The sequence below is a fragment of the Schistocerca gregaria genome, chromosome 3 (genome assembly GCF_023897955.1).
Source record: "Schistocerca gregaria isolate iqSchGreg1 chromosome 3, iqSchGreg1.2, whole genome shotgun sequence".
NCBI lineage: Eukaryota > Metazoa > Arthropoda > Insecta > Orthoptera > Acrididae > Schistocerca > Schistocerca gregaria.
The window spans coordinates 582509377-582532295 of NC_064922.1; the positions used below are offsets into that span (position 1 = coordinate 582509377).

At 36.6% G+C, this 22919-nt stretch overlaps 1 protein-coding gene across 3 annotated transcripts in view; it reads right to left on the reverse strand.

Annotated features, from left to right (window-relative positions):
* LOC126354575 (tetratricopeptide repeat protein 17) overlaps window positions 1-22919 on the reverse strand; it is a 303403-nt gene that overhangs the window by 112953 nt on the left and 167531 nt on the right. For all 3 annotated transcript variants that reach the window (XR_007565351.1, XM_050004319.1, XM_050004320.1), the window contains exon 9: window positions 10376-10650. Coding sequence is in view for 2 of the 3 variants with exons in the window: in XM_050004319.1 (XP_049860276.1) it covers window positions 10376-10650 (275 nt within the window). In the remaining variant the exon portion in view is untranslated. The remainder of the gene's footprint in view (window positions 1-10375; window positions 10651-22919) is intronic.

The following is a 22919-nucleotide window of genomic DNA, read 5'->3' on the forward strand; positions in this document are numbered from 1 at the left end:
CAAGAGTTGTGCCAAAGCTTCATTTGTCATCTTTTCACAAGACTGTTGATAGTTTCCCACGCTGGGCAGTGGCACAGTTCATCCACATTCTAGAGCCAGCTCGGCACATCATTTGGGAGGTAGCATATCTTCTGAGCAAAATCCAACTGCAGAAAGGTGAAAATACATTCCAGCACTCTATGCAGGAAGTTCATTTTTGTATTATAGCATCACACAGTTTTAAAAGTTTTGTTACAATGGAAATGACTGATCAGAATTGGGAAAAAAAGTGTTACAGTGTTTCATAAGGCTAATGAAAATGAAAGCATAAGGCTGAAGAAGATAAGGCTTTGAAACAGGGCCAGACATTGTTACCCTTTGTGACACTCACTAAACCAGCTGTGCCGGAAGAGGCAGAAATATGTGGAGGTGATGTTGAATCTTCATTAACTGATAGCAAGCAGGATCAGCATTCTCAAAGACAAGGTACATATTAGTTAGACCGTTCCTCTTATAACGTGTTAAGGTGGTTGTGGCGCAGGTGCAGAATGACCCCCTTCCACAAAAAATAGTGCATTTTTCAAAACTTTGCAGATGTTGATATGCAAGAAATATGGGGTTGAGGAGCATCTGTGGCACTGGTGTTGCACAGATGGGACCACAGCAATCAAAAGAGAGATGACATTAAGAGTGCACTTGGATTGAGAAGGAGTGCACACAAACAAGTGAAAGCGGTAGCATTAAAGTAAGCGACAGTGACGAAATTGTTCTAGATGTTTTAATGGCTAACTTGGCAGGGAATCAGATGCTTTTATATTTCAATATTAGTGTGTGGAGTGAATAAAAGTGCTCCATCAATATGGAGATAAAAGAAGCTGTTAGGTGAGGACCTGATGAAACAGATATAACTACGGTATGACTGAAATAGTAATCAACCCTCTTATTCAAATATATTTGAGCATGCCTTAAAAAATGAGAAAATTTCAAAAAGAGACTGGCTTGTTGGGAGTAAAGAAAAGCAAGCATTGTACTGCCTTGCTTGCCAATTGCTTTCATGATGCATGGATGTCTCTAAGTCTGATCTGGCTCCAGGCCACAACTGGGAATTATCAAGAGACCGGAGAAAGCTAAAACAAAATGCTAGTGAACATGAAAGCAATACTTGAAATAAAATGTCATACTTAGAACGATGCAAATTAGAAAATGTGCTAAATAGTAGTTCAGCCACAAAAAAATCTTTCAGACTGAAACACTATAAGGGGAAGATGGCTGCCATAAGTTAACTGCAAATTAAATCTCATGAAACAATTTGCTATGAATTGTGGATGCGTGATTATTGACTAGTGTTGTTAGACGACATGAACAAACTTTAACAAATTGATATTGTTGCATTATTATACAAGAATCATTGAGGAGCAGTTGTAGGGGCAGTAGATTTGTAATTTTACTTTACATATTGCACCTCTAACATGGACGGCAGCGTATATGGCACAGGAGGAAACATTATTTTTGCTGATAACAACAGTGGCAGTGATTCTGTGGTAAGTGCTATGCATTGTTTGAACAGGGAAATAAGTAATACTGTAGTTGAAGATGACTCTAACTAGGACATTCAAGGTTATGACAAAAGACAAGCTTTAAATTTGGCACAACAGATGGCTCCAAAAGTGACTCACAGCAGAAACAACAATGATGGTGTCTGTGAACATATGATAGAAAATGAGATGCATGTAGATCAGGAACCACTGCCAACAGATTCAAATGTGGCAGTACCACACCAGAAAAACTTATATGGAACTTATATAAGCCCACAGATAATAGTCCATACATAGTGTGTTCGGTAAGCAGAAAAGCTGATGCAGGAAGGATACATCCTACGCCATTGGAAAAATTATTCAGAGTTGTATGCCTAGGATCTGTTGCCACATTGTCAATATCTCACAGGCAGCTAGAAATAGATTAAAAATTGAAGCCAAATCTCCAGCAGCTGTAAGTTACTTTGTACAGTCTGAAACAATATTCAAGATGAATTTTGAGTCATATATTCCTAACAATATGGTGTTGAAACAAGGAGTAATTCAAGGCACCTATACAGAATTTTAGGCATCTATACACAATTTTCTGAGACAGAAATTATGGAATTAATGACTTCCAATGTTCATGTCACTAAAGTGATGTGAAAGATGAAATGCGTCACTGAGAATGACATAAGTCTTGCTACAAATTTCCTGACCTGTATCCTCACTTCTGATGGCACTCCTTCTGCAATATGTATATATTCATAGCAGATGCTGTGAAATTACTCCTTACACACTAGTGGTAAAACAATGTTTCCAGTGTTTATGTTATGGCCTTATAGTCAGTCAATTTTGCAGACAATATCATTGTCATCGATTTGGTAGACAATATACTAGAGAACAGCCCGCAAAACCAGTACATCTTGTGTACACTGAGTGAGGGGCATGAAGCTATGGACAAAAATGTAAACAGTTCCTATTTAGGCAACAGCAGCTCAAAACAACTGGAGCTTAAAGACGCTGAGAATTATACAGGGTGTTACAAAAAGGTACGGCCAAACTTTCAGGAAACATTCCTCACACGCAAATAAAGAAAAGATGTTATGTGGCCATGTGTCCGGAAACACTTAATTTCCATGTTAGAGCTCATTTTAGTTTCGTCATTATGTACTGTACTTCCTCGATTCACCACCAGTTGGCCCAATTGAAGGAAGGTAATGTTGACTTCGGTGCTTGTCTTGACATGTGACTCATTGGCAGGCATTGTTGATGATGTCTGGAATGGGCCCCATGTTCTTCCATCTACACTCAATGGAGCACGTTATCATGATTACATATGGGATACTCTACCTGTGCTGCTAGAACATGTGCCTTTACAAGTACGACACAACATGTGGTTCATGCACGATGGAGCTCCTGCACATTTCAGTCGAAGTGTTTGTACGATTCTCAACAACAGATTCGGTGACCGATGGATTGGTAGAGGCGGACCAATTCCATGGACTCCACACTCTCCTGACCTCAATCCTCTTGATTTCCATTTATGGGGGCATTTGAAAGCTCTTGTCTACGCAATCCCGGTACCAAATGTAGAGACTCTTCGTGCTCGTGTTGTGGACGGCTGTGATACAATACGCCATTCTCCAGGGCTGCATCAGCGCATCAGGGATTCCATGTGATGGAGGGTGGATGCATCTATCCTCACTAACGGAGGACATTTTGAACATTTCCTGTAACAAAGTGTTTGAAGTCACGCTGGTACGTTCTGTTGCTGTGTGTTTCCATTCCATGATTAATGTGATTTGAAGAGAAGTAATAAAATGGGCTCTAACATGGAAAGTAAGCGTTTCCAGACACATATCCACATAACATATTTTCTTTCTTTGTGTGTGTGAGGAATGTTTCCTGAAAGTTTAGCCATACCTTTTTGTAACACCCTGTATGTGCAACACAACATATTCTCAGGCTGCTCAGTCCTTCCCTATGTCTGCAAATATTAATGTACCTCAAACACAGCCATATACAGCCACATGAACTTACAAAAATTGGATTCTCTCAGCCCCTCCTACCTCCAGCAATGGCACCGCCAGAAACAAAATGAACTGTAGAGGCCCATAGAGTCATACAGTATAATACATATGACAGCTATCTTTAAATTTATGTAGTTTGCCATTTCAGGCTGGGGCTGCTAGGATTTAATTAGGCAATATGCTAATATCTTATGTATTGTTGTACTTTCCACCATAACTCTGATTAAAAAAGATCACTGGGAGGCTTTGTTCCAATAAGCAGAACCATGGTATGTATTATGCAGAGACTATAATGCTCAAATCACCAGTTGGACTGCAATGACAGAATGGGTGAGTCCATCCTGGCATTGTTCGGTAATAAACCACTGACTGTTACAAATTACGATTCTCCAACAATGGTTATGGTCCCCGAGAGGACAGAATCGGTGTTAGACCTAAAACTATGCTCCCCTTGCATTATAGTAAGTCTATGTGTCAAGAACTCCAGGATTCTCTAGTATCAGACCATTACCCTATACTTATGAAGATCGGGTGTGAATATAGTCATTATCAGTATACAAACCCCACTGTCATATGGAATATTGGAAAAGCAAACTGGGCAAGTTATCAAGAAATTATAATACAAGAAGCTAAAGACATTCCCAATATTACCAAGGGAATTGATGGATATGTAAAGTTTGTCACACTAATCGAAAGAGCAGTTAATTAAAGTCATTCCTCTCCTAAGAAGCTGCAACAAACACAAAGACAGAGACAAGTTGGCTGGTGGAACATAAACCGTTTCAGGGCCACAGCAAGAAGATTAGCAGTATAGAAAGTTAACAAAATTAGAATATTTTTACATTAGAATAAAAAAAAAAGTTTTGGAGGTGCACAAAAGAGAAAGTTGGTTCCAATAATGTGAGTCATTATGAAACGAAACCAGCATGATAGGGGTATGGCAAAAGATCAGATGTTTTACAAATGGGAAGTCAAATACAAAATTAATCAAGAAACAAAATCTTTCTTGGACAGAACCCACACTGAAGATATTTACTTTCATAACGATGAAAGTCTAGCATTTGTAGACTTAAAGAAAGTTTTTGACAATGGGGACTGGAATTCTCTTTTTCAAATTCTGAAGGTGGCAGGGGTAAAATACAGGGAGCAAAAGGCTATTTACAATTTGTACAGAAACCAGATGGCAGTTATAAGAGTCGAGGGAATGAAAGGGAAGCAGTGGTTAGGAAGGGAGTGAGACAGGGTTGTAACCTCTCCCCGATGTTATTCAATCTGTATATTGAGCTAGCAGTAAAGGAAACAAAAGAAAAATTTTGAGTAGGAATTAAAATCCATGCAGAAGAAATAAAAACTTTGACGTTCGCCATTACATTGTAATTCTGTCAGAGACAGCAACGGACTTGGAAGAGCAGTTGAACAGAAAGGAAAGTGTTTTGAAAGGAGGATATAAGATGAACATCAACAAAAGCAAAACGAGTATAATGGAATGTAGTTGAATTAAGTTTGGTGATGCTGAGGAAATTATATTAGGAAATAAGACACTTAAAGTAGTAAAGGAGTTTTCCTATTTGGGGAGAAAAATAACTGATGATGGTTGAAATAGAGAGGGTATAAAATGTAGACTGGCAATGGCAAGGAAAGCATTTCTGAAGAAGAGAAATTTGTTAACATCGAGTATAGATTTAAGTGTCAGGAAGCCGTTTCTGAAAGTACTTGTATGATGTGTAGCCATGTGTGGAAGTGAAACATGGACGATAAATAGTTTAAACAAGAAGAGAATAGAAGCTTTTGAAATGCTGAAAATTAGATGGTAGATCAAATAACTAATGAGGAGGTATTGAATAGAATTGGGGAGAAGAGGAATTTGTGGCACAACTTGACTAGAAGAAGGGGTCGATTGGTAAGACATGTTCTGAGGCATCAAGGGATCACCAATTTAGTATTGGAGGGCAGCATGGAGGGTAAAAATCATAGAGGGAGACCAAGAGATGAATACACTAAGCAGATTCAGAAGGATGTAGGTTGCAGTAGGTACTAGGAGATGAAGAAGCTTGTACAGGATAGAGTAGCATGGAGAGCTGCATCAAACCAGTCTTAGGACTGAAGACCAAACAACAACAACAACAACAACAACAACGATGAAACAGAGCATGAATTGTGTACCTCTTTTACGAAAAAGAACTGATTAATGCTTTACAAAATTCATCCTATACAGCACCAGGTATCAGCAGAATACATCATAGCATGATCTGAAACTTGTCATTTGAGGCACTTTCTATGCTACGCAGGTTGTACAATGAAATATGGATATGTGGTCCAGGAATGGATGACAGATTTTAATTCCTGTTCTTAAACCAAACAAAGATACTCTAAAACTGTCATCTTACATGCTAATATCACTATCTTCAAGTTTATTACAGACACTTGAAAACAGATTAGAATGGTGGATGGACAGGTATATTGTTCTCCCCAAGACCCAGTTTGGATTTTGGAAGTTCTCCTTGTTGGGGCAGGAGAATCACACTGTCAGAAGGAAAAAACTTGTGAACAAAGTCATTTTAAAGTAAATCTCAAAGACAGGACATTCTCTAATCAAAGGCACAATTAAGTATTGGCCAGGCACCAAAAAAATTAATTATTTCTCTGGAAATAGAAGAAAACTACTGATTATGAAATCTCTTGAATGGTGGACCTTGTATGAAAATAAAATACGGAAGTGCAATGCCTTACCAGGATCCATTGTCCAATTCAGCTACCGAGAAGAAAATGTACTAATCTTTGATAACATCATACAATATAAAGATTCTCCAAATATGAAGACTGAAATCAGCATTTTCCTCAATAGTATTTTCCTTAATTTGTCAAAGATTTACATGGATGGATCTCAAAGCATCGACAATGACAAAGCAAGATGTGCAATAGACAACACCACAGAAAATTATCAAGCCCCATATTCTCTACCTGAGAAGCCATAGCAGTTAGACAAGCATTAAAATACAGCAGAACTTGGAGATGAAACAATATGGTGATAATAAAAGATTCCCTTAATGTACTAAAGAGTCTTAAGAAACCAAAATAGAATTAATGTGTGTCACCTACAATTACAGACATTATTAAAGAAGTTGTTACAAATAAGCAAGTAGGAATAGTAACAAATTTCTTGTGGATTCCTGGGAACAGTGTCATTTTCTATAATGAAATAGTAGACAGCTTAGCAAAGCAAGCAAATGAATTTAGATGACATCCTGAATGAGAGACATCCTCATCATGAAATGTTGAGCTTAACCAATGAAAAAGCGAGAAATGACTGGCAGACACAACAGGATTTGACCAAGATATTGGAAAGAGTACAATGTGCCCAGCCACAGCCTAAAATAGTGTTATCACCTTAGTTTACTCATTGAAATAGGAGCAGATGATTCACAACAATGATTACATACTTGTCCTTAAATCATGGCAAATTCCAAATGCACCTGTTCTGAATAAAATAGAAGGAATCTCCTTTGTGGGATTTATGCAATGAAGAAGTGGATGGGAATCGTCTATTGTTCTTGTGTACTAGATACAAGACACAACAAAAATCCTTTATCAGTGCATTGGTCAAAGCAAAAATTCCTCTTCCAGCATCGGCTACAATGATGTCAACCCAAAACGTAATGTTCAATCTCTTAAATATGTGAGACCTAATTATCTAGAGTTTTAGACATATTGTGTACATGATGTGTGAACTTTTGTGAGTTTATGTTTCCTTCTTGCATTAATAATCTAATTAATTTGTGCCTATCTGTGACTCTGCATTTCCACTACATGGTGAGTAGCAACTACCCTTTTCTTAATAGTGTTACATTCCATCTTGGATTTTCCTTTCTTTACTTACTGTGATATAATCACTTTATGAGTAGGCTATAGTGGTGATATATATAAAGTAACATTGTAAGAGTAGTACTGGACAGGGAAAATTTGCTTCATGTAAGCAAAAAAAGGTTTAGCTTTGAGAGTTGATAGTGATCTGTTAACTGGAGATCATAGAAATGTTAATTTTTTGGATTATCAGAGTTTTTGTGGCAAAGTTTAATCCAGTTATGAAAGAGCTTTTAAGGAAAGTTAAGACATCACAACATGGAGGAAAACACATGGTTTACTGTCCACCTCACAATGTTCAGAACAAATTTATTGAAATAACTTGCGAATTTGTTTGCAACTCCCAATGAAGTCCAAAATGTTTTTATACTGTACTATGTTGTTCTTAATGACTACAATCAATATAGGATTAGCTAGTATTTTCTTGACTTTGTTGATTGTAACTGGAAGACTGGCCAATAAATTGTTAAAATGATTTATGATGAGCTGAAACATTATGGCTTACAGATTTCAGACTTGTGGGTAATGTTATGACAATGGAAGCTATGTAAGTGGCATCTAACAGGGAGCTCAAGCTCATATATTAAAGAAAATCAGTTGGGAATTTTATATCCATGCAATGTTCTTTCGTTAAATCTTCCAGGTGTCCATGCTGTGGAGAGTTCCACAGATGTACTCACTTTTTACAAAATTGTTTTGAAAACATATTACTTTTTTCATTCTAGTCCCAAAAGAGAAAGTTTTAAAAGAAAATATTGAATTGTACCTTCACAGGCTATCAGAAACAAGATGGTCTGCACAGATAAACTCTGAGCACCTATTTGCTAAACATTTGCCAGTATTACAAAGGCCAGCTGAACTTGCTTCTAATTTTGACTGTGGGGGCACATACAGAACAACAGAGAACACAGAAGAAGCTTATTTGAAATCATTTCAATATATCTTGATGTCTTCAATGTTGTACAAAGCATTAGTTGCAATAAACATACTTAACATGCTGCTTCAAACCAGGGAAGCCACAACAGATGATGAAAGTGCCAATATTAAGAGTCTAGTAGAAGAATTAAATACATTGAGAATTATTTGGGTTACTATTATGTGAAAGTTGCAAGGCAGCAGAAAATGTTGGAGTATCACCTGACTTGAATGTAACTGATCTGTGACTCACAGAAATGAATAGGCAAAAGAAAATGTTTTGTAGATGAACACCAGAGGAAGATTTAAACCTGAGCCCAGATGAAAGTTTTAAACTACCGTACATGTTTTCATTGTAATTCCTTTTTTTACAATTTTGTCCTCTATAATGATAGCACACTTCCCTCTTTATTTCTCCATTTAGTCAATTTTTTAATACCACTGAGTCTTCAATCTACAACATGCACATAAAACAATGTGGCTGTACAGTTTGTTATTATTATTATTGTCATTGTTTTATCATATGTGTGTGTGTGTGTGTGTGTGTGTGTGTGTGTGTGTGTGTGTGTGTGTGTGTGTACTGTAGATCAAAAAAGGATTTGTCTGAAAGTTAGCAAAGTTCTCAATCTTGATGATGCAACATCTTCAGTTTTGGTAGTTGTTACTTTTACTCAAAAATTATTTACATTCTGCCAGGACTTTCCTTACAATATTTATTTCACTACCACCCTTTTTCATTTCTCTTTCCTTCTACATTTTTATGGTACAATATAAAACTTTTTCTGAATTCTTTTGCCCTTCTCATTTCTATTTTGTTTCTGACATGAAGCACATGTAGTGCCTCCTGCCCATCACATCAACAATGCTTCCTATTTTCCTAGTGTCCTGTATTCAGAGTAGCAAATTGTTGTATGTTCTTTTTGACTTTTTTTCCTTTTTTTTCGAAGACTTGCTCTATTTCTGAACCAGGCTTTCATTGCCCCTATCGGCTTCTTGGCTCTACTGCAGCTTCACCAGAGTCCTGTTAATTGCCACTTTTTAACATGTTATTGTAAAAGAAGGAAATAACTAGCTTCTACAATAACAGAAATTGAACACTTCTTGAGTGCTGATATTAAACATATAAAGTCCATTTTCCTCAAGCTCCCTTTTCCTCTGCATCACTGAGAAATCATCAAAGCATTTAATAGATCATAAAGATTATGAAAAAAACATTAAATGATGTGATAAGGTACCAGTTGGCTAAAAAAACATCTTGTTCAAATATAGCAAGGAAAGTTGTGGCAGAATTTAAATAATTTAGGAGTAAAGGAGAACTACTGACTGAATAGTAGAAATGTTGAATTGTTGAGAGGCACACAAAAAAACCAAAACTTTTTTAGCTTTCAGATGAAATCCTCTTATGAACTACAGAAAACACAAAAGCACACACACACACACACACACACAGGTGTAATTAAATTGTGTGTGTCAAGTGGCTTGGGTACGGAGAGAAAGTGGATGAAAGGAGGAGGAGGAGGAGGAGGAGTTGGGAACAAGTCGCTAGCACATTCCTGTGCTGCACATTTGCTACCTCCTTTTAAGCCGCTTCTCCTGCTCTGCACCTTTTTCTCCCTATACCCATCCCACCCAACACAGCCCCCATAACAGTCCCCCTGGTCTACTGACCTGCAATCCCGGCTTTTAGTGTCCAGCCAGCACTTCTTGCGAAAGTTAGCAAAGTTTCCATCCTTTTTTCTGTAACTATCAACGTCTCAAAATCTTGTACATATATTTATAATGATTATTTTAAATTGGAACAGGAAATGCTACTTGAAACAAACCTATCTGACCAGTTTCATGCGGAAAAGGTCAACAACATATTGGTCAGTAATCACAGTTGCATAGATGTATCACTTCAAACCTGTGAACTTTTGCTGTAGAAAATTGACTAGTTATGACAAACGTAGTTATACTATTCATTATAAGGTCATCACTGTTTTTAAAATTCTAGACTAAACTTTACCAGTATGAAACACTGATTAACTTTGTTAAAAATAAGAAAATAGGATATGGTTATGAAAAAGATCTTACTTGAATCCCTTTGTCTCTGGAGACAGGTACACTGGAGGAAGAGAGATTGGTATACGGTGCCCGGCAACAGCAACACAATCTTTATCTCTCAACCTTTTTTGTTCTTCAAAGATCTCTGGAACTGTGGAAGATGGTGAATGTGTTTTTTTGCTTTTCTTCTTCTGTGTTTCCACAACACGTAATGGAGGAGAATCTTTCAAAAGGCTCACTGCATCTGATTCCTGCCAAGATGACTTTGGACTGTTTGCAGACATTTGTTTGCTGATTAGTTTTACCTGTGAAATTCAGTACTTTAATTCCATTATGCTGAAGACTGTGCAAGCAATCCAGAAACAACATATATTAACACACTATGTCATATTAAAATTACTATGTAATTTTAAGTATTAATTTCCTGATATGTCTTTATTTCCAAAATAGTTACTATTAATTACTATTACAACAACCAGAAGTATAACATTTTTGCTTTCATAATTATGCAAGAATTGCCGACAGCAGCTGCTAAATAGCTATTTAATTTTTTGCTATTATTATTTTGTTACTATTTTATCTCCAACTAGCTGTTTTTATTGTTTTTCATTCATTTGTGACCAATTTTGAGGCTGTACGTTTCATCTTCATGACCTTGCACATAAATACAAAATAAGTTATTCATCTTTGACTATCTTGTAATGTTATTTTTTCGAAAGGTCTGTTATATGTGAGTGTATTTTTGTCTTGTATCAAAGTCTCTCAGTTGTACATTGTAGTCAGCTAATAATTTAAACAGTTTTCAACCAATGTTTCTTGGGAAATAAGTGACAAAAAACCTCCAGGAAAGCTCACTCACTTGTAGCATTCAGTTTTCACTGAGTGTACCAGCGGCTGCAGTTTTTTTTTTTTTTTTTTTTTTTTTTTTTTTTTTTTTTTTTTTTTTTTTCCCAGCTGAAAATGTTTTACCTTGAGGGGACAGGGGGGGAGGAGGAAGTGGGGGAGGTTACAGTGGGGAAGCCATTGGTCATTCTAGGGAAAACTTCAGCAGGATATGCAGGATATGATGTAGCAAAAATAAGTTAACAGAGAAGCATGAAAATACAATCTGTGTTCTCCTGGTGCAGTTAGAAAATCATGAGAGGATGAAGAGGGAGAAGGGGGGTTTGGGAGCTGGAAGCTGGTACAAAGGTTGCTAGTAGAATGATATATTTGGACTGTTTCACATGGTGTACCACTAATAGATCTGACCAACTGTTAAGTGTTTAATGTCTCCACTAGAAAGAGCAGATAACCAGTTGTTTGTTTCTCAATTGCACAATGAATTTGCAATCATTTAGTTCCAGTAAGATGGAAATAGAGGAATTATGGGGCAACTCAGACCCTCTGGCTATAATTGTGTACATTAACTTTTACTGTGTCTCCACTGCAACAGAAGTAGTTTTTTCCATTGGAAACCGGAGGTACACATTTGTGAATGTTCAGTATTTTCACCATATGCAAGTGGTGCCAAATTTTGGACATCACTACAAAAATATCAGCAAGTCAATAAAGCAGTGCGTAGCAGCTCATGACCACTAGAATAAATAGATGTGGTTAGTTTGCTATATTCTCCTGTTTAATTGAAAATCATTATTGTTATTTTGTACGATAATTATTGAATGATCATGTTATTACTCATTAAAATAGAGAATTTTTCAGAATTAGCTATTTTAGTCCATAAAATGAAGCCAAGTTTACAAAATATGTTTTGAAGATGGGTACATGGTTCTAATGGTTCAAATGGCTCTGAGCACTATGGGACTTAACTTCTGAGGTCATCAGTCCTATAGAACTTAGAACTACTTAAACCTAACTAACCTAAGGACATCACACACATCCATGCCCAAGGCAGGATTCGAACCTGCGTTTCCAGGCTGTAGCGCCTAGAACTTCTCGGCCACCCCGGCCGGCGATGGGTACATATTTTTGCATAAATCTTGCATATAAAATCATTAAAAAAATCACCTAAGAGTATTACCACATAAAGAAATATTTTCCTTCCTCTACAAAAATTCAGGTCTGAAAGGGTTAAACAAATTGTAAATTGAGCTCTGGACAAATATTTGTCTGGTAAATGGATTAAGGACAGAAAAGTTCCACTGTGGTTTAGCAACAGAATTTGGAAAGTGCTGGGGAAGCAAAGGTTGTGGCACTTTCGATTTGAATGAGAACACACAAATAATGCCTTGAAAAAATTGGTGGAGATTCGTGGCTCTATGAAAAGATCTATGCATGCAGCATATAACAACTACCATCATCAATCACGAAGTGGGTCTAAGGCTTCTATCCATTTGCTCGATGACCAGTCTGGTGTGGCAGTGAAGATAACAAATGTTAAGACAAAATGTTAAATTCCATGTTTAAGAAATTGCTCATACAGGAGAATTGTACAAAAATGCCATCATTTGGCCATTGTACTGAGTCCCGTATGGACGACATACTAATAAGCATTCCTGGCAGAGATAAACAATTGAAAGAGTTAAAAACAAATGAGCTGCCAAGTCCAGATGGAATCACAATTCAGTTTCACAAGTAGTACTCCATGTCAATTGCCCCTTATTTAATTTGCATTTATTGTGAATCTCTCACAAAGTGCAAAGTCCCAAGTGATCGGAAAAAAGTTCATGTGGCTCTTATATAAGACGGGTAAAAGAACAGACCCTCAACATTATAGAACAATATCCTTAACGTTGGTTTGCTGCAGAATTTTAGAACATATTCTCAATTTGAATATAATAAATATTCTAGGGACTGAAAAGCTTATGTCTAAGAATCATAACAGTTTTAGAAAGCACAGCTCATGTGAATCTCAGCTTGCCCTTTTCTCATGTGATATTCTGCAAACTATGGATTAACAGTAACGAGCAGATTACATATTTCTAGATCTCCATAATGCATTTGACACAGTACCCCACTGCAGGCTGTTAATGAAGGTATGATACAGAATAGGTTCCCAGATATGTAAGTCACTCATAGACTTAAGTAATAGAACCCAGTATTTTTGCCTTCAGTGGCAAGTGCTGATCAAAGTCAAAAGTACTGTCAGGAGAGGCCCATGAAAGTGCGATACAGCTGCTACTACTTTCTACATACATAAATGATCTGGTGGATAGGGTGGACATCTATCTACGGTTGTTTGCTGATCATGCTATGGTGTCAAAAATGAGTGACTGCAGGATGATACAAGACAACACAGATAAAATTTCTAGTTAATGTGATGAATAGCAGCTGACTTTAAATATATAAAAACCTAAGTTTTAGAGATGAGTAGGAAAAACAAACACTTAACGTTCAGATACAGCAATAGCAGTATCCTGTTTGATACAGTCATGTTGTTTAAATATCTGTGCATAACGTTACAAAGCGGTACAAAAATTAAACAAGCATGTGTGGATTATGGCTGGGAAGAATGACTGACTTTGGTTAACTGGGAGAATTTTAGGAAAGTGTGGTTCATCTGTAAAGGAGACCACATATAGGACACTAGTGCAACCTATTTTTGAGTAGTGGTCAAGTTTTTGTGATCCACACCAGGTCGGATTACAGGAAGACATCAAAGCAATTCAGAGGTAGGCTGCTAGATTTGTTACTGGGAGGTTCGAATAACATGCAAGTGTTACAGTGATGCTTCGGGAACTCAAATGGAAATCCCTAGAGAGAAGCTGACGTTCTTTTCAAGGAATACTATTGAGAAAACTTAGAGAACCAGCGTTTCAAGGACTGCAGATTGATCCTACTGCCACCAACATACATTGTGCATAAGGACCATAAAGATGAGATACAAAGAATTAGGACTCATATGGAGGCATACAGACAGTTGTTTTTCCCTTGTTCTATCTGTGAGTGGAGCAGGAAAGAAAATGACTAGCAGTGGTACAGGGAACCTTCGGCCATGCACCATATGCTGGCTTGCAGAGTATGTATGTAGATGTAGATGTAGATGAAGATGTAGAGCAGTCTTCTGTAGCTGTAGGTGTAGGAAACATGCAGCAGACCTCAACAGTTAAGAAACCCAAGACAGTTATAAATTCAGACAGAAAGGAGGAGGTTCTGCTGTTATGTACTTCTCATGGCAGAGGTGTAGGACAACAAATGCAGGAAGTTTTGGGGGAAAGAGTAACAGGTCGTCAACATTGTAGAGCCTAGTGCATTATTGGTTCAGGTGACTTGTAAAATGTGGGAGTTATGCAGAAATTCTGCTAAAGAGGATAAGATAGTGTTTGTGGATGGAGCTAGGAATAATCTTGATTGGGTCGGCGTGTATGACACAGGTGGTGACATGGAAAGATATTTATTCAAACTGATGGCACAAATCTGCAACTCATTCAGCTGTTTTAGTGTCATGATCAGTCTCATATTAATACAACTGTTAGGCATATTAACATGGGGCTTGAAAAGACCCTGACGATGGAAGGTGTAGCTCATATTTCAGTGGTGTTAGTTTAATCTATTGATAGACTGGGCATCATAGGGACACCCAGCACCTCAATCAGTATTGGAAGGGGACACTGGCAAAGCTTTTAGGTGATTGTGTAGTAGCGCGTGGTGGAACCACTTATGGGAAAATTCTTGTAGTAAAGGCTTACACCATTTTTTTTAGTCCGGAGCCACCTGATATGTACCTTGCTTAATGGACACCTCTCTAGCAAAGGGTCCAACCTTCAAAAAAGATCTGGTATCAGAGTAATCAAGGAATTAGAGGTATTAGAGATAAAGTTAGTGAACTGTTTACTGACCAACACTTCAACAATGTCACAATTTGAGGCTTCCTAGACCAGGATATACATTATGTAGCTTTTGTCATAGAGCTCTTTGCGGAATGGAAGTGAAAAATGGTATTCATTTGAACCTATTGGCTTATCAAAGTACTGAACTCAATAGGTCATTGAATGTTGTGCAAGAACAATTGAATTCAGTGAAACTATGCTTTCACTTGTCATTACCTATGGGCCCCTTAACTCTGATTTCAAGGACATTTCTGTACAATCTCGGGAAAGTTGTTGGTTCACTTTATGGAAAGTATCAAAAATTAGTTGTATGTTGTGACTTTAATATTAATTTTGTAACAGATTGTGCAAGAAAGAAAATGATAGATTTAAACACATAGCACCTGATGCACACTGTTTCCTTTCCAACCAGAGTGCAGGGCAACAGTACCACACCTATAACCAACACGTTTTTTCATTCTTCACTCATATAGTTACACACTGTTTAGAAATGTTAACAAACAGTTACAAAGACTTTTTTAAACCTCAGCACAGAACATGAATGGCAGGATATTTACTGTGCTGATAATAAATATAGTGCTTTTCTCGACAAATTTCTCATTCTCTTTGAAAGCTGTTTTCCATTACAATGTTTAAAACAAAATATTGGTACTTACAGGCCATCTGGGTGGCTGACTAATGGGATAAAGATATCATGAAGAAAAAAGTAGAAATTATATCATAACATCAGAGATAGCAACAATCAAACTACACTAACCCATTCAAACAATACTGTAAGGTGCTCAAACATGTATCAGTCCTTCAAGACTGATACATGTTTGAGGGCCTGGCCAATAGAACAAGGACCAGAATATAAAGTCAACATGGGCGAAAAATATTTTTGTTACTGATAAGTCAGATATATGTACTGTATTTTAGATTGGATTATATGTACTTTACATTTCAACAGATCAACAATAGGACGTCCTCCAGGATGAGAAACATGTCAAAAAAACAAGAATATAAAATAAATATTTACAAAGAATAAAAAATATGCTAATGTACCTTCCACAGATCCCATGTGAAATGGTCATTTCATGAATGTAGAATAAGTCAAGAATAACTTAAAAATATTTTATTTAATATGTAGTACATAATTTGTCACAAAAATGTAAATCTTCAGCAACTGATAATTTTTAGGTTATTGTGGACTTACATCACCAAATATAAAAATCATTTTACAACACTTATTTATAATGATAGGATTACCACACTAGATTAATACAGAAATCAGATTGTACATAAAATTCACATAATTTAATATTATTAGTAACATATACTCAATAGTTGATTCCGCTATGAAATTCATCAATGCAGTAGGAGGAGTTGGACATCAATATATCATTTTAGCTGCTTCTTACACTGAACTTTATACGTAGTTAAACTTTTTATTGTTGATGGCAAATTTGTGACACGTGTCACTGAATACTTAGGTGACTTTAAATGTTCATGAGGATTATTCTTATTTCTAGTATTAGTTCCATGAACTGAGCTGTTGGTTTGAAGAAGAGATATATTTTAATGCCAAGTTTCATTAAGGAATAAATATATTGGGAGACAGTAGTTAGTATTCATTGTTCCCTACACGGGTCTCTGAGGATGTTCTTGCGTTCACACAGCAAATAATTCATAAAACATTTTTGCACCTGGAATACTTAAGATTGATTTGATGAGTTACCCCTTAAAATAATACCATATGACTTTATGAAATGAAAGTAAGCATAGTATGCAAGCTTTTTTATTTTTGTGTCACTTATGTCTGACAAAATTCACATTCCTAATAGAGGTTTGCTTAGCCACTTCAGCTGTTCTGTGGCATGCTCCTACTACTTCAATTCATCATCAAGCTGTAAGCCCAAGAATTTAACACCGCCAACTTCTTCTACAGTGCATGTTGTGTGTTTTTTTAGTGACAATGAATTGTCTACAAACCATTTATTAATGTCCATGAAAATTTCATCAACCGATCTTTCTAAGGCTACAGCTGAGTTGCTATTTACTGCAATGTTTGTATCTTCTGCAAACAAAACAAACCTGGCATCTGGTAGCGCTACAGACGAAAAGTCTTTGATGTACACAAGGGGGTGTGGGGTGTAGGGGGTGGAGGGAGGGGGGGAGGGGGGAGGAAGAAGAAGAAGAAGAAGAAGAAGAAAGGGGCCTTAAGGTGGAACCTTTGAGACACCATAGGTAATAGTTCCCAGTTGTGTGATGCCTGATAGCTTAATAATATGTCTCTTTCCTAGTGACACTCACTGTTTCCTGTCAGATATATACAATCTGACTCATTTTGCAGAATATCCTATTACAATGTAATATTCTAATTTACTTGAAAGGATACTGTGATCTACACAACTAAATGCCTTTAACAGATCACAAAATATAGCAGTAACCTGTAATTGATAGTCTAATGAATTAAATACATTCTCACTGTATGTGTAGATTGCCTTCTAACACCTAAAGCTAAATTTCAGAAAAGGTAACAAACAATCAGCTTCTTAGCCATCTGACAACATGGTTAGTCAGAGTTCAGATTTCTAAAGGGTTCCGATACCGACCAGTAAACCTACCCAATGGATACACTTAAACTTTGATTGGATTTGAATGTGTCATAGTGTAGAGCAAAATAAGACGCACACATTTCTTTTTTTATGTGCCCATAAGGCCATTAAGAGTGTGAAACACTCCCTTGAAAGAAATTGAGTTTAATATTTCTGAATGAATACCACTGAAATGGCAACACATACAAGAAAAAAATTTCAAATGAAATTCCTATGGTTTTTAATGTACATTACAACTGTACACTTAAGTTTGTGAATTTTTATTTTATTTTATTTTTATTTTTTTTAAATCCATTCCTCCCCTCATAGGGCGGTGCCATGTGGGTGCCCATAGATGTACCCCAGATTTGTTTGTAGGTAATGCCTTCAAAGGAGAAGTAGTTGTGGATGAGGATATAGTTGGTCATGATGACTAGGAAGGAGGTTCTTGGATTGGAATCTGTTGGGTGTTGGGAGAGGTAGTGTTCAATAGCAGTATAGCCATGGGCATTAGGGATGTTAGTGTAGAGGGAGGTGGCATCCACAGTGATGAGCAGGGCACAATTACTTCTCCTTTGAAGACATTACCTACAAACAAATCAGGGAGGTAGGAAGCGAGGCTGAACGGACTTTTTCAACACCAAAGGTACGAGACAACTGCAATTTGATAATAGGAGTCACAAGCAGGATCACAGTTTTTAAAGCAAAAGTGAACAGATGTCTCACATTTACATGGTTTCTTTTCAATGTAACCACTCTTGTACAGTGCATATTTGAAAAGGTTGAAGAAAACTGAATCAGGATCACAGTTTTTAAAGCAAAACAGATGTCTTACATTTACATGGTTTCTGTTCAATGTAACCACTCTTGTGCAGTACATATTTGAAAAGGTTGAAGAAAACTGAATATGAATGAGGGATTGAATTTTTAGAATATTATTTCTTAAATGCAAGTTAATATTGTAATTATTCAGTATAATTAACCGGAATAATGTTTCAGGAAATTTTCCACTGCTGAAATGTATAGATGTCTAATGGCTTAATCATATTGGTTGTTCCTGCAGGAATCATTAAAATATTCACCTCCTTTCCATGTTTATCAATGGTGTTTAATTTTTTCCTTTTGTACAGCCTATGAATCTACACACAAGACTGATTTTTCATTTGCATTAGGTATATAAATTTGTTCAAACCATTTCCTTATGAACTCTGATGTAAATTTACCAAATGTAAATGTGAACACAAGGATATTATCTACTTTGTGCAAATATTTTCCAACTTTCAGGACACTGTTGCCATCTTTTTTTTTTAAAGTTTATTCGATGAGAACATTAAATGTCTGCTTGCAGGTATAATGGGCTGTATTGTATAACTGTGTGATAAGGTATTCAGGGATTCTGCTAGAATTTCTGACTTTTGACATTTGTCTGAAGGATAATGTTTGTCTTGCATGCAGTTACAAACTGAAATATGAGTGGTCAGAATTATAAAGTCTGGCCTTTGCAATCATTGCAATTTTTAATTTTACTGCCTCCACAAATTCTTAAACTTTTCCCCTCAATTTTTCTTTATTTGCTATTTGCACTTGAGTGATGAATTTATCAATTTTCCTTGATAGAATCTGATGTTTTACTTTAAAATTAGGCATCCATTTTGAGGAAGCCTTGAACAAACACTGTGATAAATTAACATCATTCCTTACTTGTAAAGCCCATCTCTTTATATCTAGATGATTTATTGGTATTGATTTGTCCACGGCAATTTGAAATTTATCTAATACATACTTGGAAATACGTAACAACTTTTCATTTCTTGCCCCATATTCAGCAATTTGTACTTCATATTTCCAAAAAAATATCACTTTTTCAACAAATCTAGTTGCACTATTGTAATGTAAATAAAAAATGATACAACTTTTATTTGAAGTTTGTTCTTTATATCTGTTGTCGTTTTTACAGTATATATTCATAAATATTAAACCTATTTTTTTTTTTTTTTCAAGGATGTTTTTCAGCCTCTTAATAGCCATTCAGGCACCTACAAAAAATACTTGTCTCTTATTTTGCTCTGCACTACAGCACATTCAAAGCCAATTAAAATTGAAGTGTATCTCTTGGGTAGGTTTACTTGTCAATATCAGAGCCCTTTAGAAATCCAAATGTGACTTTAACAGTGTATTATGTGTTGTCAGAGGGTAATATTCCAATATTTTCAAGAATGCTGGCAAAAATGAAAATGTATGTAAATTTGACAGTATTTATATATTTTCCTAGCTGAAAGCTTAACTTGAACATATTTCAACCATCCACATAATATTTCAATGATAAATGACTAGTTACACTGCTAACTTAAAATGTTGCTAAACTCAGAAGCACACACTTTAAATAACTTTGTTGATTTTTATTGTAACCAATAGCACTTTTTGATTTTAAAAATTTTATGGTGGACATGTCTTCTACTCATCAAATGAATTCACAGTTGTGAATAAGGACTACCATCAGCTGTCGAATTGGAAGGACGACAATGAAAATTTGTGCCAGACCGGGACTCGCTTACTGCGAGCTGTCACCTCACCATTTGGCTATTCGTGCTGACGGCCAGACCCAAACTTCCATACATCGTTAAGCATGCGTCTATGAATATGCAGAATAACAAGGCATTGAAATATTGTATTTTTTCTACTGTTTGGTGAAAGTCATATTCATATTACTGAAGTTTTTTGTAATTTCTGATCTGAGATATTATGTGGTATCTCCTATTAAACCTGATGACACCACCCTTTCAGTAACAGTTATAAAACATTTATTAAAAAGTTTTGCAACACTGAACACATCTATTACCAATGTACCATTTACTCTTCATGCTATCTGGTCTTCTTCATGCTGGTTCTACCAATCTCTTCCTTCACTATACCCAATTTTGTCTTTATTTTGTTACCTGATGCAATTACCTTTTCATTGTGATGCACCTTATTTGAAGCCTGTTTCACCAGCTATAATATTTTGTGTATATCTTGTAATGAGCTACAGCATAAACATCAGAACTCTCTAACTCTTTCTAGTGAGTAGATACAGTTTCCTTTTTGTCTTACATGATGCCTTTATTTCTCTAGTAGTCCATGGCTTCTTGGTAGGCTTTGGTCTATTCTGGATTATTTTTTGAGGAAAACTGTTTTCAAATAATGTACGGACAATATTAATATAATTGTTCCATTTTGCCATAAGTTCTGTATACATCACTCCATTTCATGTTTTTGAGAAGTGTCAATTTTTAGCTTACTAACTACTTCCTAGAATTCAGATTCAGTAGATTTTATATCCCGTTAAATATACACTGAAGTGCTGAAGAAACTGGAACAGGCATGCATAATCAAATACAGAGTTGTGTAAACAGACAGAATACTGTGCTGCGATAGGCAACGCCTATTTAAGACAACAAGTGTCCCAGGCAGTTGTTCGATCAGTTACTGCTGCAACAATGGCAGGTTATCAAGATTTAAGTGAGTTTGAGAATGGTGTTATTGTTAGCACATGAGCGATGGGACACAGCATTTCTGAGGTAGCAATGAAGAGGGTATTTTCCCATACGACCATTTCATGAGTGTACCAGGAATATCAGAAATCTGGTAAAACATCAAATCTCCAACATCGCTGTGACCAGAAAAGAATCCTGCACGAACAGGACCAACAATGACTAAAGAGAATCGTCAATGTGATAGAAGTGCAACCCTTCCACAAATTGCTGCAGATTTCATTGCTGAGCCATCAACAAGAGTCAGCATGCAAACCATTCAATGAAACATCATCGATATGGGCTTCTGAAGCTGAAGGCCCACTTGTGTACCCTTGATGACTACTTGACACAAAGCTTTACGCCTTGCCTGTGTCCATCAGCACCAACATTGGACTGTTGTTGACTGGAAACATGTTGCCTGATCAGATGAGTCTCATTTCAAACTGTGTGTGCGGATGGTCATGTATGGTATGGAGAAAACCTCACGAATCCATGGATCCTGCACATCATCAGGGGACTGTTCAAGCTGGCAGGGCTCTGAAATGGTGTGGGGAGTGTGCAGCTGGAGTCATATGGAACCCATGATATGTATAGATATGACTCTGACTTGTGACATGTACATAAGCATCCTGTCTGATCACCTGTATCCATTCATGTCCACTGTGAATTCCAATGGATTTGGGCATTTCCAGCAGGACAACATGACAGCTCACACATTCAGAATTGCTCCAGAGTGGCCCCAGGAACAGTCTTCTGAGTTTAAAGAATTCTGCTGGCCACCAAACTCCCCAAACATGAACATTGTTGAGCATATCTGGGAGGCCCTGCAACATGCTGTTCAGAAGTGATCTTCACCCCCTCGTTCTCTTACAGATTTATGGATAGCCCTGCAGGATTCATGATGTCGATTCCCTCCAGCACTAATTCTGACATTAGTCCAGTCCATGCCACGGCATGTTGTGGCACCTCTGCATGCTCTTGGGGGCTCTATATGGTAATAGGCATGCATACCAGTTTCTTTGCCTCTTCAGTGTAAAAATTTATAAAAGGGAACTGCGTGTTATATTCTGAGACCCCACTGATTATTGGTTTCACAATAGGCCTATAATTTTATTCATTAGACCTGTCTATTAAGATATTGTCCATGGCTGTTTGTGTGCAATTATCTACTCCCTATTTGGGAAGTTTATAGTAGGAATTAAGTTGAATGTTGGTGTTATTGACCTTAGTAATTCTTACTGGAAGATTTTTAAGAAAATCTACATTAAAATCACCCACAACCACCATATATTATTTCTGTTAAATAGCCCAGTGAAGCTGCAAGGTGATTTATCAACACATTAAATTTACCTGTAGATATTTGGCATGCACTCACTATTATGAACAATTTATTAGGGAATTCTAATTCTGTCACAAATGCTTTCATATGCTGCTCTAGGCAAAATTTATGAATGACTATGTTCTTAAGTTCATGTTAATACATGTTGAATGCAACACTTTCCCTTCCTCCTTTTCTGCTCTACAAAAGTGAGATACTAACCTAAATCCTGTAACACTTAACACATCTATACGAGTGGTCACATGATGATTATAGGCCAACTGGGTTGGATGACTAGTTCATCAATGCAGAGAAGTTATTCATTAATTTTAGTCCTTGAATATTTTGCTGCATTAAAGATAGCAGGCATTTTGCAGCGACTGACAGATAAAATTGGTT